The sequence below is a fragment of the Nelumbo lutea genome, chromosome 3 (assembly GCF_056320005.1).
Source record: "Nelumbo lutea isolate HS-2025 chromosome 3, American lotus-T2T, whole genome shotgun sequence".
NCBI lineage: Eukaryota > Viridiplantae > Streptophyta > Magnoliopsida > Proteales > Nelumbonaceae > Nelumbo > Nelumbo lutea.
Genome location: NC_142686.1, coordinates 9,907,452 through 9,924,812, shown reverse-complemented (window position 1 = coordinate 9,924,812; position 17,361 = coordinate 9,907,452). Strand labels below are relative to the sequence as shown.

The 17,361-nt window shown below is 42.2% G+C and overlaps 1 protein-coding gene and 1 pseudogene across 1 annotated transcript; both read right to left on the bottom strand.

Annotated features, from left to right (window-relative positions):
- Positions 1 to 318: 318 nt before the first annotated feature.
- LOC148862838 (RNA exonuclease 4-like) lies at positions 319 to 2,410 on the bottom strand. Its single transcript, XM_088974495.1, has 7 exons — positions 2,295 to 2,410; positions 2,002 to 2,153; positions 1,713 to 1,843; positions 1,358 to 1,584; positions 1,014 to 1,220; positions 839 to 919; positions 319 to 707 (listed from the first exon to the last, which is right to left on the bottom strand). The coding sequence occupies exons 1-7, from the start codon at positions 2,327 to 2,329 to the stop codon at positions 455 to 457; spliced, it is 1,086 nt and encodes a 361-aa protein (XP_088830621.1). The 5' UTR covers positions 2,330 to 2,410; the 3' UTR covers positions 319 to 454.
- Positions 2,411 to 13,153: 10,743 nt separating this feature from the next.
- On the bottom strand, positions 13,154 to 17,131 carry LOC148862837 (DNA-directed RNA polymerases II, IV and V subunit 3 pseudogene; annotated as a pseudogene).
- Between the last annotated feature and the right edge of the window lie 230 nt (positions 17,132 to 17,361).

The following is a 17,361-nucleotide window of genomic DNA, read 5'->3' as shown; positions in this document are numbered from 1 at the left end:
GTTTGTATCGGGTTTGGTTGTCTCCTATGTATATGGTTTGTTTAATGTTGTTTTTTATCTCTTATGAGAGTTATGTTATGACCATTAGATTGTAAGCTACCAGTGCTATTACTTCATTGATCATAAGCTACCGGTTTGCCATCCATCAGTTTCCTGGATCATAATCTGCACGATTTTCTCCTTATAATATAAGCTTGTCAATTTATGTTAACTTCATGTAAACGAAAGTGAGAATGCTGGCTAGCTAGGACATGACATTTTTAGATCAATAATCAATTATCTAAATCTTCATAGAAACTCAATACACACCTGCTTAAAGCACATTAATTATTAGGTTTACTATCAACATAACCTCTCTGATACCTTCTATATATATAAAACTTTAATATAATATACCTACCCATATCTTATTATATTGTTTCTTATGACGCCTCGGATAAACAAGCAGAGGTGTTCACTGTTCTGGCACATTGATGGAATCCAAGCACCAGCAGTAGTAGTCGGACCTTGATATGGCCAATAGCTCATCAGGTGTCATCCTCTCGAGCTCGTTCTGCCTCCAAACAGCGAAGTTGTTGCGATTTTGTGCATCCGTAGCAAGCGGGTACTCTTCCATCTGGTGAACTTTTGATTTCATTCTCATGTAAAGTCTCATCGTAGCCACACAATCCTCATACGGGTCTTGTATTCCAGTTTGGATATCGTACCTGTCAAACGTGTTACATACATAAATAGCGTTGCAAGGTTCAAGCTTTTGATCTATAAACTAAAATTATATGCTTAGAGCGATATATATAGATCTTGTTTTCTGTATAGACCATAGAATACTTATACTTGCCCAAGATATGCTCGAGTAAGGTACTTGAGTGAGTTGCTGAGCTTGCTCGTTTTCATCAGGGGAGGGTATTTGGCTGTATCCCTGAACATACAAACATCAGATTATTAACGGACGTTTGTTAGTTGCTCTTGAGCATTGGATTAACTGTTACAACTTCATCATCAGCTATATATACCTGATCAAGTGTGCAGGATACTCGATTCCTAAGCGCTCAAGTTCTTGATCCAAGCCATGGCCTACAAGAATCCTTGCTTTCCCACTTCTGGAACGAATCTTCCATATTGGTTCGCCATTGCACAGGAAGTCTTGAGCCTTCCTTTGCACTTGCTTCAGTGGCGTTGCATCTCTCAGATGTTCTGGGCGGATGCCGGTAGTTTCATATCTACAGTACGTACGTAGTTATTGTTTTCTTGCTTGTATATAATTAAGCTTGAGCTTCATCAATGGCATTCAGATATGATATGATGGTTCATAAATTTATAATATATCAAAATTAAAATATGAACAAACAAAAAATACCTGTAGTTGGTGACAGGAATCTGTGGTTTCACATAAGAATGGAAGATGATGTTTTCATCTTGATCAATGAGGCAAACTCTAGCACAGAGATCCAGTGAGCCATCACTGCCACCACCAACCATTTTGCAACCTAGTGCAACTACTTGTGGACCTTTTATCCTTCCACCATCCACTTTGAGAAGATCGTCTTTTATTCCCAAGTTGGACATTCGAGAAAGCAAACCCTGCTGGAAGCAGAAACAGAAGATATATTATTATTAATTATTTTATTGTATATATAGAATTAATATAAGTTACTGCTTTCATGCTTAATTAATTAATTTGCAGAGGTAGATAGATCGAGAGCAGCGTTTACGGGAGACACTCGGGAGAGTTGGCATGCTCCTCGGTGAGCCCTAAGAGCATTAGGGGTGTCGAGAATGGTTAAGCAGATGTTGCATCCTCTGACGCCAAATATTCTTGCACATTCCACCTTTGGCAGTGGGCCTTCAAAAGCAACTAAGCGTAAGTGCGTCGTCATGTCTCGTAGGTGAGCATATATAAAGAAAAAAAAGTTAACTTAATGCATGGCCAGTTCAAGATAGAAGTTGTCGTAGTAGCATTTGGTTTAGTTTGGGTTGGGTTGATACTCGATCGATACCAACCTATAAGATGCTCCCTTAATGATTCGAAAGAGCGGCAATGCTTTCTACAGATTCCACACATGGGCTCATGAACCGAGTGATATGAGGTCCTCATGTGATCCACCAAGTGCTCCACTTTGTTAAACTGTCTGAAGCATGCACCACACTTGTTCCTGCAGGTAGCAATAAGGTAGTCTTTGGGTAAGTTTTTCTCTTTTTTTTTTTTTTTCAAACACCCATTTTAATTTATGAGAGTATGAGTATATATATAAAACCCCAGAAGATTATACGAGAGAAAGAGAGAGAGAGTGTACCTTAGAGTTTCAGAAGATTCAATTCTATTGTCCATGATAGCTGCTATTAACTTTGATGCGCACAAGAGAGGCAAATTTAAAAACTGAAAACTGGAGGATCTGCTGCTGAATGGGGAGGGTCGTGGGAGGGTATTTATAGACAATATTTGACGTAGTAAGGAACTGAGGCTTTTATAACCTGAGGGTTGAGGTGATTCCTCCATTGGGTGTTACGTTTATTGGGCTTATCTTCCACCATGGAATAAGTGACATCCAGCAATCTAAGTCCCTGTGAGGGGGCCCATTTAATTTGCCAAGAAGAATCTCGGGCCTTTACCACACAAGACATAATGTTTGAAGAAAACTTGAATGTATTGAATGGCTAAAATCGTATGGTTATTTATTACACACAAAATTATTAACAGTGAGTGGTAAAATGCTTGACTAAGCTCAGCAGTTAGCAGTGTGGATTATTACTAGCTTGGTTTCATCAATAATTAATCTCCAGCTTCAAAGGAAAATAAATATACCCATGACTTGAAGCAGATAAAAAGAGAGAAGGTCAAGTGAGCATGCATGTAACCAGATAGATAATCTCCAACCTCCAACAGATGTGTTTTCATTAATTCTATAACATCATGAGCCATGAATATTCGTGTGAGTGTTGAACCAAGTGTGGCTTTCCTTTGAATGGTACAATCCAGTTCAGTGGTGGTTGTATTGTATTTGTATGACGATGATGATATTTGAATGAGATTAATTACGTGCCTCGTTATTGTTTTGCTTTGTATGTGATGAGTTGTGAACTAATGCACTCGTCGCTTCCTTTCATTGATTAATTTTGTCATTTGTGAGAGAAAGCAAGAGGATTTTTGACCCAGCTGGAGAATGTCAACAACTCTCTTTTGACTTATGTGGGTCCTATAAGATTCGACCTTCAAAGTTTGAAGTTGAATTTTTTGGAAACCTTTTTAAGTTTTATTTTGAATCAAATAAAAAGAAAAACAAAAAAAAAAAAAAGTAAAAACTTTTTTGGATACCTTATCCTCCAATCCATCAACAAATAAAAGAAAAGTTGCTGACATCATGATTAAATTCCATTCCACATGCTCCTGCCAGCTGTCGTCTTAAAATACTTTTAAATTTTATGATAACTGAATACATCCTCCCCCTCTCAACAGATCGGGTTAACGGAAAAATTTGAAAAAAGACTATTTTATTTATCATTTTTCTTTAAATTTTTAAAATGAAACATTTGAATAACACCTTATTATTTCTCCATCTGAAAACTAGAACAACCTCCCCACTTCTGCTCCCATTATATAACGGCCTCACACCCAAGCTTTCATGCCTTATCACTTTTAGCATTCATGCCTTATCACTTTTAGCAGAATTGTAAGAATAAAACAAAATAAAAATATCAAAAGTTTTCCCCTGCATAGACTAATATAAAAAATCTATTAACAGTTTTGGTAGAGACGTTGAAATTTTTATCGGAAATCTAAAGCATGGGACTGTAGATCAGTTTGGTATCTGATTTGGGTCAGGTTTGGAAGTGGGGATTAAGAAATAAGGGTGATGAAAAGAAACCCTTCTATATTTGGCCTAGATGACATAAGAGTGTTGTACATTAAAGCACAACAGAGATGCAAGTCCACATATTGGCAGTAGCATCAATCCTCTAAAACAAAATCCGGACAAGTAATTAGATTTATTGTTGTGCTCAAGGGCAAGTCTACAAATCCCTCGTTTGAGGCTTCTATAATTGGGTCCACATGCATCCCTCGTTTGAGCAAGAGTCAGTTTTATTTTAAAACTTTGAAGAATAAAGAAAGGCAAAATTGACCATAAAAGGGTAATATTGGGTTTTAAAAAAATTATTCATCACATAACATCATGCGATGGAATTTTAGCGGATGATGACGGTAGGGGAGAATTTAATCAATTGTGAAAAAATTTAGGACTACTTTAAGATAATTTGTAAATAGTAAAGGTAGAATAAGTCAATTTCAGGATAATTTAAGAGATTTGCCCTAGAATTGATGTAATTCTGAAAAAAAAAAAAAAGAGTATAAAAAAATGTTGGAAACAATCAGCTGGAATTCATTTGGAAATAAATAAACAAACAACAAGCAAAAGCAACCCGGTCATGCATACAAGGAATTCAGATTTTCTGCCAACAAAACTCGTTCCAACCCTCTATCAATGCTATCTAACACTGCACATATCACCATGAGACTGGGACCTGCCATGTATGAGATGTGTGATGTAAAAATCATGTTGGTACAGGGTTGGAACGTGTTTTGTTGGCCAGGTGATCTAGACATGCATATGAGACATTACAGCTGTCCCATTGAAGGACTCTCTCAGTCTCAACCTCTACGAGTTGCCAGCATATTCTTCCATTGATGAATTGTTCTGTTAGGGATCTCTGAGGTTGTAGATTCAGACAGTGGATCGATCGCTCGACCATGCAACACAGACGGTAGATGGGGTGGGTGATTCCTGTTCATCCAAGAATATTTTGGTAGGGGGACAAGGCACGGTTAGGAATATGCATGCAATATTATCATTGGTCCTGTTTGAGGCTAAAAAGTATCAAGGTCAAAAGACAGGAAGACTGAAGACGGGAAAAAGGAAATTCAAACAACCACCGCCATCACCATGAGAATCCTCATACCAGAATCAGAATTATTTTCAAACAAGAACAAAAAATTTCATCTGTCAAAAGTTAAAATGGTCAAAAGTCACTTTTTAGTCTTTACACATGATATAGAATTAGAAGAGAACAATGGCAATTGGGCAAACTCTCATATATATTACCATCACGCTGGGAATATGAGAAGGGAAATGGCGGAAGGAATCCAATTCGCATAGGGGTATATCCAAATTACAACATAAGAAAAATCTATAATGACAGAAAGACATGTTTTGATCAATCAAACTCTTCCTATGATTTTTATAAAGATCCACCTAATTGATTGCCGGTTGATTGGTTATAACTTTTTGTCTTTCTAACATTATAATTGAACCCCTAATTCAAAATTTCTCTATTTGAACTCGATTTAATTAAGGGAGATACCAGAAAGACATGACACGGGAAGAACATTAATTAAACCTACCCATCAATTTTGATTAATACCACTGATTGGTTAATATGTTTTTGATACGGGTCGATTGGTCACAAACTTTTAGGATATTATAGTCAAATTCTTTAATTAAACAAGCCAAGCATACTATTTGAATTTGATTTTCTGATACGTACTGGAAAAACTTGTAACCAATGATTTCAAGCGAATACAACTAACACTTTTCAATGGTTATGCTTTGGGTTTTGCAAGAGGGGGGTGACCTTGAATCACCATTCTTACACCCAATATCATTTCCCTCCATCAAATTTTCTAAGAAAATATGGGTGTATGATCAAGGTCAATGATGTTGCATTCCTGATTCCTAGTAAAACAGAACTCTCATGAAAAGCAATGGTTCTGACTTCTCAACAAAAATAACAACCTTCTTTGTCTTTGTGTTTATTCTTATGGACTTCTTCATTCGCATATGGTGGAAGTTAATTGGGCGCCTCACGTGCGAGGCGGGCTCCTCACAAATGGGTATCTCATATGCACATCCACCATGCATTGGGAACATCTCCCATGAATATTCATTAATAAGAACGGGAGATGTTCCTAATGCATGGCAGGATGTGCCTATGAGGCGCCAGGTGTGAGGAGCAGATCTGGTCTCCTCACATGCATGACCACTGTGCATGGGAACATCTCCCATGAATAATAAAAAATAAGTACGGGAGATGTTCCCAATGCATGATAGAATGTGCGTGTGAGGCGCTAGGTGTGAGGAGCAGATCCGGTCTCTCACCCACCCCTCAAAAAAATAAAACCCCTTAACACCTGTATCAAGAAAACCCAGCCACTGGAGCCCAATAAAAAAATCAAAATACCATCGCAAGCCCCCTCCATTCGGCAAACGTGATATATGTTAGTCATCTCACAATTCTTTGATGAAAATGCCCAAAGATAGATGATATGAATACGAGCTATGTAAAATTAAATAATGAAACCATGGCCAAATCCTCCCAGTTCTCAAGGCATAATCCACATTCATTCATTGAATGTTTTGATGACAGAAGTAACCCCATTAATAGTTAGTGTTTTTGAACGCCACCTATATCTCTTCAGGGATTTAACTCAGGACAACCAGAGTAGAATTTTGAACAGAACCTTCTAGAGAAAGAGCTTGCAAACAAGAGTGGAGGGAGTATCTTACCGGTGATTCCCAAAATAAAGATTAGAGAGATGGACGCTACCTCAAATTCAAGCTCCAAGAGACATACACAAGCATGGCAAACGCCTTGCCCCGTCATGCCCGCAGAGGTACTGACCATTTCAATTGACCTCGTCAAAATCAAGGTCAACTCCTCTGTTTTCAACGATGAGTTCATCCTTTACCACCTTGGCTTCATCCCCCCACGTCATCATAAGTTAAGTGTTAATACCCATTATACCCCTCCACCCCCAATGTCTTTTTTTTTCATCGTCTTCTTCTTCATTTCGAACCTACAGCATTCACCCTCTTCTCCATTTCTCAGAGCCGAAAGCTACAACATCTTCATCTCTCGTTGTCAGAGCTACAACGACTTCCCCATTTTTCAGAGTCGTTAATCATCAGAACTTCATCTCTCACCACTAGAGCTACATCGTCTTCTCCATTTCAAAGCTACAATGTCTTCCCCATTTTTCAGAGCCATTAATCACCGGGGCTTTGGAGCTTCATCTCTCATCACCGGAGCTACAACATCTTCCCCATTTCAAAGTTACAACGTCTTCCCCATTTTTCAGAGACATTAATCACCGGAGCTTTGGAGCTTCATCTCTCATCACCGGAGCTACAACATCTTCCCCATTTCAATGCTACAACGTCTTCCCCAATTTTAGAGTCATTAATCACCAGAGCTTCATCACTCATCACTAGAAGTAATTTCTCAAAGTCGTTTCATCGTCGGATCTTCACCTCCCATCACTAGATTACAATGTCTTCCCCATTTCGAAGCTACAACATCTTCCCCATTTTTTAGAGTCATTAATCACTGAACCTTCATCTCTAATCATCTGTTCCATTGCATTGAGTGTGGTAAGCATCTAGTGGCAATAGGACGGAGTGGGTTTGGTGGCCAATGAACACCTCTCCACCCGCCGGAGCGATCTCTGGGTAATTATGCCACTTCTGAGAAGCGGCATCGGAGGGGGGACGTGGGGGTAGACGAGAGGCAGAACCACCTCCAAGGGGTGGGAGGGGTCTTCTGCACCTCCCCAGATGAGGCAGAGATGCCCCGATCCAATAGGGAAGGCCGATGGTGGAAAACAGTGCTTTTGTAGGACCACTAATTCCCATCGTCGGCCCAAGCCGATGGGCGATCGTAAGGTGTCGGGATGCTCGGTGGGTGAGTGGTAGTAGGAGGGAGTGGGTTTGGTGGCCATCGAACCCCTCCGCACCCACCGAAGCGGCCTCCGAGTGGTTCTGCCATTTCTGAGAAGTAGTCTCAAAGGGGGGCGTGAGGGTAGATAGGTGGAAAAAACCCCTCCACGGGGTGGGGAGACATCTCCTGGACATCCCCAGGTGAGGCAGAGATGCCCTAGGACAATGGGGAAGGCCGATGGTGGAAAACTGTGCTTTTGTAGAACCACCCTTTCCCACCGTCGGGTCGATGGGTGATCAGAAAGTGTCAGATGCTTGGCGGGTGAGTGGCACTAGGAGGGAGTGGGTTTGGTGGCCATCGAACCCCTCTACACCCACCAGAACGACCTCTAGGTGATTATGTCATTTCCGAGAAGCGGTCCCGGAGGAGGCGTGGGGGTAGACGGATGGCGGAACATCTTCAAGGGGTGGAGAGAGGTCTCTTGGATGCCCCATATGAGGCGGAGATGCCTACGCCAACGGGGAAGGCCGATGGTGGAAAGCAATGCTTTTGCAAAACCACTATTTCCAACTGTCGGCCCAGGCCATCGAGATAATGGATGATTAGGAGGTGTCGGTATGCTCAGTGAGTGATTGGCAATAGGAGGGAGTGGATTTGGTGGCCATCGAACCCCACCACACCGTTGGAGCGACCTTTGAGTGATTCTGTGATTTTTGAAAAGCGGTCCTAGAGGGGGTGCGGGGTAGACGGATAGTGGAACCACCTCCACAGGGTGGAGAGAGGTCTCCTGGACGTCCCTAGATGAGGCAAAGATGCCTCGAGCCAACAAGGAAGGCCGACGGTGGAAAACAGTGCTTTTGCATAACTACTACCTCCCACCGTTGGCCTGGGTCGTCGGGTCGATGGGCGACTGGAAGGTGTCTGGATGCTCAGTGGGTGAGTGGCAGTGGGAGGGAGTGGGTTTGGTGGCCATCGAACCCCTCAGCACCCGTCGGAGTGGCCTCCGGGTGATTATGCCATTTTTGAGAAGCGATCTCGTAGGGGGGTGCGGGGGTAGACGAGAGGTAGAACCACCTCCAAGGGGTGGGGAGAGGTCTCCTAGACATCCTTAGATGAGGTAGAGATGCCCCGGTCCAACGGAGAAGGCCGACGGGCTAATGGGCGATAGGAAGCTGTTGGGATGCTCGGTGGGTGAGTGGTAGTAGGAGAGAGTGGGTTTGGTGGCCATCGAACCCCTCCGCACCCATTGGAGCGGCCTCTGGGTTATTCTGCCATTTTTGAGAAGCGGTCCCAAAGGGGGGCATGGGGGTAGACGGGCAGCGGAACCACCTTTACAGGGTGGGGAGAGGCCTCATGCACGTTCCCTGATGAGGCAAAGATGCCCCAGGCCAACAGGGAAGGCCGACGGTGGAAAACAATGCTTTTGTAGAACTATCGTTTTGCACTGTCAACAGGGGCCATCGAGCCAATGGGCAATTGGAAGGTGTCGGGATGCTCGGTGGGTGAGTGGCAGCAGGAGGGAGTGGATTTGGTGGCCATTGAACCCCTCTGCACCCGCTGGAGTGGCCTCTAGGTGATTTTGCCATTTTCGAGAAGTGGTCCCAAAGGGGGGCGCGGGGGAAGACAGGTGGCAGAACCACCTTTATGGGGTGGGGAGAGGTCTCATGGACGTTCCTATATGAGGCAGAGATGCCCTGGGCCAACAGGGAAGGCCGATGGTGGAAATGGTGCTTTTGCTAAACCACTGTTTCCCACCGTTGGCCCGGGCCGCCAAGCCGATGGGCGATTGGAAGGTGTCAGGATGACTAGTGGGTGAGTGGCAGTAGGGGGAGTGGGTTTGGTGGCCATTGAACCCCACCGCACCCGTCGGAGAGGCTTCTGGGTGATTCTGCCATTTTCAAGAAGTGGTCCTGGAGGGGGGTGCGGGGTAGACAGGTGGCGGAAGCACCTCTGCGGGGTGGGGAGAAGTCTCCTGGACATCACCAAATGAGGTAGAGATGCCCCAGGACAATGGGGAAGGCCGACGATGGAAAATGGTGCTTTTGCAGAACCACCGTTTTCCACCGTCGGCTCGAATTGTCGGCCCAATGGGTGATCGGAAGGTGTCGGATGCTTGGTGGGTAAGTGGTAGTAGGAGGGAGTGGGTTTGGTGGCCTTCAAACCTCTCCACACCCATCGGAGCGGCCTCCAAGTGATTCTACCATTTCCGAGAAGCGGTCCTAGAGGGGGCACAGGGGTAAACGGGCGGCAAAACCACCTCCAAGGGGTGGGGAGAGGTTTCCTAGACATCCTTAGATGAGGCCTAGATGCCCTGGGCCTACGGGGAAGGCCGATGGTGGAAAACGATGCTTTTGTAGAACCACTGTTTCCAACCGTTGGCTCGGGTTGTTGAGCCGATGGGCGATTTAGAAGGTATCGGGATGCTCCGTGGGTGAGTGGCAGTAGGAGGGAGTGGGCCATCGAACCCCTCCACACCCGTTGGAGCGGCTTCCAGGTGGGAAATAGTGGTTCTATAAAAGCATTGTTTCAAATTGTCGAACTTCCCCGTTGGCCCGAGGCATCTTTGCCTCCTCTAGGGACGTCCACGAGACCTCTCCCCACCTCGTGGAGGTGGTTCCGCCGCCCGTCTACCCTTGTGCCCCCCTCTGAGACCACTTGTCTAAAATGTTAGAATCACTAAGAGATTGCTCCAATGGGTGCGAAGGGGTTTAATGGCCACCAAACCCACTCCCTCCTACTATTACTCACCCACCGAGCATCCCGACACCTTCCATTTGCCCATTGGCTTGACTTTTCTGGCCGACAATGGGAAACGGTAACTCTGCAAAAGCACTGTTTCCCATCATTGGCTTTCCTCATTGGCCCGGGGCATATTCGCCTCCTCTGGGACGTCTAGGAGACCTCTCCCCACCCCGTGGAGGTGGTTCTGCCACCCGTCTACCCCCGTGCCCCCCTATGAGACCACTTCTAAAAAATGGCAGAATCACCCGGAGGCTGCTCCGACAGGTGCAGAGGGGTTCGATGGCCACCAAACCCACTCCCTCCTATTGCCGCCCACCCACCCAGCATCCCAACACCTTCCGATTGCCCATCGATCTGATGGCCTACAAAAGCACCATTTCCCACTGTTTGCCTTCCTCGTTGTTCCGAGGCATCTCCACCTCCTACGGGAACGTCTAGGAGACCTCTCCCCACCCGGTGGAGGTGGTTCTGCTGACTGTCTACCCCCGCAGCCTCCCTCCAGGACCGCTTTTCAGAAATGGTAGAACCACTCGGAGGCCGCTCCAACGAGTGTGGAGGGATTCGATGGCCACCAAACCCACTCCCTCATATTGCCACTCACCCCGATCGCCCATTGGCCGGATGGCCCAGGTCGATGGTGCAAAGCAGTGGTTCTGCAAAAGCACTGTTTCCCATTGATGGCTTAGGTTGACGGTGCGAAATGGTGGTTCTGCAAAAGCACAGTTTCCCACCGCCGGCCTTCCCCGTTGGCTTGGAGCATCTCCGCCTCCTCTAGGGATGTCCAGGAGACCTCTCCCCACCCCATCGAGGTGGTTCCTTCACCCATCTATCCCCGCACCCCCCCCTCTGAGACTGCTTCTTGGAAATGGCAGAATCATCTAGAGGTCGCTCCGTCAGCTTTCCTCATGAGCTTGGGCTTCTCTACCTCTTGCCAAAAGGTATATTCGATGAATTTACAAATATTTATTAGTCAAAAAAATATCTTCTAAGCAATTTATGTTTATATACTTATATTTAAAAGTCAAAATAACTACAATAAGACACCAAAATAGTTCACCTACATGAAAACAAAAGGGGGGGGGGGGGGAGTTTTTTAACACAATATTAAAAACACTGAACCTATGAATTCACCAATAATGATAAAATATTTCCAAAAGACCAATGTAAGGAGAATGATAACAAAAAGAAGAAAAACAAGTTGGTTAACTGTAGCCATCCCTTAAGTTGCTAACTCATGGACTGACTTCATAGACTCAATCTGCCTTACGCAAACATCAACTTTTCTCTCCACATTTTCAAGGCATTCTATAACATCACCGTGACTATTTCCCGATGTAACATCATCCGACCAACCTTGAGGAATAGCCCACTCAAAAAATTTGCAACCATCAATAGAATCGCTTTCAGTCATTGGGCTATTCACCACTTGCTCCTACAAGTGCAACACATGTCATTAGCAATATACATGCTTTATATCAATGCTAAAAAAAATATTACCTCGGACTTTAATTGACAACTATAAAACAACTTTTGTGGGTTATTCCGAGTTGTTGAAATTCGAATGATGCATCTTCGTTTGCAATAGCAATACTTAGTATCTTACTACAAACTACTCAGAGATTGATTTCCGACACTCCGTTGGCTATTCATACCTACAAATGTTCAATGACCCATGGTAACAATATCCGTATCTTAATCAACAGTAAACACTTCTTTTTATTTATCACTGAACTAAGCAACATTCAAATATTCATTTACAGAGGTCCTTACAGAAATCAATTAAGGAAAAAAAATGTAACAAAGTAAATTGCCTGTGGTTGAGTAGCATCAACAAATGCACAAGTGGCCAAACTGGAATGAACCGGAAACACAGGAGTTGTGCCGGAAACACAAGGGAACCACCTCCACAGCGGTTGAATGCAGGGGCCTAAGAAACCCTCCAACGGCTGCTAAAACCAACTTCGAGCGTCTTGTCAATGGTCAACAAAAGGTGCCTCCGATAGATGATGAACAATAAACCAATGTTCTAGCTTCCTCCGAATGGTGAATGTTGAGTATCGTCCATGGCCGGTGACCAGTGAACACAGGGGGATCTGAGAATGTTTCAATGTCTTAAATAAGGAAGACCGGTGATAAAACAACGAACCAAAGTAGAGATAAAGCTCCGGTAATGAAATGGCAAACACAAGTAGAGATGAAGCTCCGATGATGAAACGATGAGATAAAGCTCTAGTGATGAGTAAGAGATGAAGCTTTGGTGATGAAACAGTGAACACTGATAGAGAATTCGAAATGGGGAACACAAGTAGAGATGAAGAGAAATGAAGCTCTGGCGATGAAATGACTGAAAATTTTCAAAATTGGGAAGCTTTAGTGATGAAATGACTTTTTGAAATGGAGAAGCTCCGGTGATGAGAGATGAAAAGCTTAGGTGATTAAACGGCTCTTAAAAGTTTCAAAATGAGGAAGACATTATAAATTCGAAATACAGAAGATGCTATAAATTTGAAATGGGGAAGGCGATTAACGTTTCATAGAGAGGTATAATGGGTATAATACTTAAACTTACGCTGACATGGGGGAGGGGCGGAGCGGTGACAAATTTCAAATTTATTGGCTGGGGCTGGCAATGGTTTCGATTTCCATACGTCTCCAATCGAAATTTAGATTTTTGAGGGGGAGTTGGTTGAAGAAACCCCTTTGTTTAAGCACTTATATTGCATTGATCACCATTTATTTGTAAAGCTTTAATGGCGCCAATAGATTCAACAGTGAAAATGAAACTATCTTCTTTAGCATATATCTCAACAAGTCTTGGCTTCCCCATTGTGCTCTACTTTCGTTATCATGTCATCATCGTAAGTGTAATGCCTCAGGATCAACCTTTACAACCCTATGAGTATTGGGGTGAATGTCAAAAGCCTTGTTGGGCTACTCTCAATCCAATCTCCTTTCTGTTAAAGTGTTAGTGATCCCATCAAATCTTCACTAATATGAATATTTGGTTCATACATGAAAGCCACACTGGGTGCAGGTGACTACTTTGCATGGTCTTTTCCTATCCCCTTCCCAACTATCGCTCTCACCTCACTCCCAGCTCTTGTCCACGACACAATTTCACCAAAAGTATACCCCTCTGCTCAAAAGCGTTGTTGACTCTGCATACTGGACGGCATTGGTAAGGACGACAGAAGGGTTGGAGATTTTGAGGTCGCAGCTGATAACATCAAGGGTATGGTCAGAGTGATAGCGGACTTTGAGGTGGAACTTGACAGAGCAATACTCACACTAGCCGTAGAGGATGAGGCCAAGGTGGTGAGTGATGAACTCGTCATTGAGAACAAAGGAGTTGACCTCAATTTCGATGAGGTCGATTGCAATGATCAGGATCTTTGCAAGTATGACGTTGCAAAGGGCATTCATCATGCTTGCATCGACCTCTCGGGGCTCGAATTTGAGGTAATCATCTTTCATCTCTCTAATCTTTATTTGGAATCGCTGATAAGGTACTCCATTCCCATTCACAAGCTCTCCTCTCAAAGGTTCGGTTCAAAATACCGCTCTAGTTCTCGGCTTCTTGCCCTCGGACAGCCTCCAGGACTGATGTCAAGGAGATGTAAGTGGCGTTGAAAACACCGACTACTTTAGTCATAACATTTAATGAATGCTAACTTGAGAGTTAGCAGTAAGGGGGTATTTTGATTTTTCCATTGGGCTTCTATGGCTGGTTTTTCTTAATACAGGTGTAAGGGGGTTTTCTTTTCTTATTGGGGGGGGGGGGGGGGGGGTTCAGGGTCGTTTTCCCTTATATAGCATATAATAGAACTTCGAAGTAGTGGTATAGGGCCTCCAACATCTGGCCCATTCCACTCTAAAAGGGGGAGTGACCAATAACCCCAGGGTCAGAATTTATAGGTTCAAAGTACATTTGGGGTAAGTGTCAGCTTGGAATTGAAGTTAATTTATGGGCAGGTATGGGTGCATAGAATGTGGTTTTTGGACCTTTTCAATGTTTATAAATTTGAAGTGAGAATCAGAAATCTGCATTAGGCCTATTCATACTTTTTTGAATAATAAATCAATGGATTTGGGTATTTAGATCATGTAGTCGATAGTGACAGAAGTAAGGCTCGGTGTAGAATATGTTTGACGAATTGCTGAAGTAGTGGAGCCAAGGTTCACATGAATCATGAACCTCTCTGTTGGAGAGCATCCTTTTTAGAGTTAGATTTCATAGTCTAAAGTCTAAATGCTCTGGTTTCTTGAATGATATTGAAGAAACCATCATACGCTACGTATTATTTAGGTTGTGTTTGGTTTGAAGGAAAAAGTAGGGAAAGGAAGGGAAAGGTAGGGAAACCTTTACAAACCTTGTATAGGTTTTCCTACCTATCCCTACTTATTCCTTCAAACCAAACATAGCCTTAATGTAGCCTCTACTTAGTATTGGCTACCAAAGATGGGATTTCGCTTCACCTTGTATAGGTTTCCCTTCCTTTTCCTACTTTTTCCTTCAAACCAAACATAGCCTTAGTGTAGCCTCTACCTAGTATTGGCTACCAGAGATGGGATTTTGCTTCTCCTATACGTCCCACCTAAAAGGCCGCATGGTTCATGGTGGAGCACGATCTGGTGCTCCCTGTTGGAGGACAACTCAGACGTCGAGCTAGTGAAGTTGCCTACTCGAGTTGCAAGAAAAGGATGTCCGAGTGTCTAGTGTGCTTTACCCAGTGTGGGCACTCCGATGCTTAAGTTAGCGATTTGGAGGTTTTGAGAGAGTTGAAAGATAGATTGCAAGAGAATTTAGAGTGTTGTGTCACGCGCACCTTGTGAGACTGAAGGCAAGGCCTTTATATAGGCAGGCTATCGTAGGCTTCATGATGTGTGTTCGAGATTGTTGGCCTGTCTGGTCCAGATTTGGTTTTGCACCCAAATATGGACTCCGCATAAGTTGGTAAGGCTTATCCAGGTCCGTCTGAATTGGGTAGTGAAAAGATGAACTCCGTCGACGTGGTGTTGTGATCCTGAGGAAATTGAAGACAACTGGCTTGCTTCTAAATAGAGGTTACGTGGCACCTCAGCAGATCGGTGCATATAGTTGAGCTATTCGAGCCTCGGTCTAGTTGGGTGACCCGAGGTATGTGAGATGACTGGGATTGCTGAGGTCACTGAGGTCATTGAGGTGTCACCACATCGTTCTGTCGCTCCACGTGTCGTCACATCATTTGACGAGTCAAATTATTCCTCATCAATTCATAAGAAGAAATCACTAGTAAATAGACTGGGCAAGTAACAAAATAAATTTTCAAGGCAGAGTGGCAAATGGTAGGAAAACACCACCAACATGATTACCATTTACCTCCACAAATGGTTTTGGGTGAAGGCAATCTTTTATTTATATGCTTTGCTCCAACAACCTAGGGCCCAATGAGAGTTGAGAATTACAAGACTGACTTGTTCATCTATTTTCTCTGATTTCCAATCTTTACAAAATTAAGGAATAAGAGACCCTGTTGGGATTAAGAGAGAAAATGATCTTTGATATCATAATCAAAATATGGGTAGTCTCTGGAGCAAGTAATAAAGATGGATAAGATAAAAATTCGGTGGCATTTGGGTCTGATGTCTGGAAAATTCAAAAGCTATTATTTGGGTCTAAAATCTGAAAAGAAGTAGAAATGTTTTTCTGCTTTTAAGAGATTCTAAAAAGATAAGATCATTTGAGTTGGAGCAATTCTCCACATCTGAAATTGTGAAGTTTACTATTTTACCCTTAGAAATAGACTATTAGATAATATTAAAATGATAAAAAGAATATTAAATAAAATAATATTCTATCAATAAACAAATTTTATGATTATTTGAAATAAATAATTATTTATAATTTAATTAATAATATTATTTATTTATTATTAACTAATAATAAATAAAAACATTTTAATTATTACTAATAAACATATTATTAAATATTCTTATGACTGTATAAATATTATTATTTATTTAAATTAAAATGGCATCATTTATAGTTTTATAATGATAGTTATTTAATTTTAATATAATTAATATTTTTAAATGATAATAATAATAATAATAATACTATTGTTAAATAGATATTATTACTAATATTATTATTTATTTAAATGAAGAAATACTATTTATTAAGTAATAATAAATATTTATAACAATATTGGTTTATCATTATTATTAGTAAATAATATTTAATATATTATTATTATTATTGTTGTTGTTGTTATTATTATTATTATTATTAGTCATTATTAATATTAATAATAATAATTGTTGTTGTTGTTGTTAAATAGATTACAATAATGAGGGCATTAATGTCATTTTATCATATCTAAAATGCATGTGATTATGGTAAGACATGAAACCAGGTCTTACCAATTCAGATCTCAATTTGTGTTTCAAATCCTCTAATCAAATAGACCCAAATGCCAGTGGCATCTGAAAAGTAAAGTTTTCAGACCTCAAATGTCTGAATTGTCAAACACCACCTTAACATCAAACTCACCTTGGAGTTGGAATAGGAAATATATAGGGACACTCTTGAAGGACAACTCAATGCATGAGGCTTCCAATAATGCTGGGTCTGGAGAGGGAAGATGTAAGCAACCTTACCTTGCACATAAAGAGATGTTGTTTCCAAGATGTATATGTACATGGTTACTCTGTGATCAATTAAACATGTCGGCATGCACTTAGTACTCCCACGGGTTGGAAGGAATACTGAATACCAGCCTTTCATGGAGTATAGAATGATTTGTACAAAGCACTAAATGTATGAGTGGTCCAAACTCCAGAATGTCCCCCACCACACAAACCATCTATCAGTCCATCACCTACCACATTAACTTGCAATATTGTTTAAATTACTATCTTGCAACATATATT

Coding starts and splice junctions, on each gene's coding strand:
- LOC148862838 (XM_088974495.1), bottom strand. CDS start 2,329: ATGGACAATAGAATTGAATCTTCTGAAACTCTAAG. Junction 2,154..2,294: donor GAATCTTCTGAAACTCTAAG/GTACACTCTCTC, acceptor TGCTACCTGCAG/GAACAAGTGTGGTGCATGCT. Junction 1,585..1,712: donor AACTCTCCCGAGTGTCTCCC/GTAAACGCTGCT, acceptor TTCTGCTTCCAG/CAGGGTTTGCTTTCTCGAAT.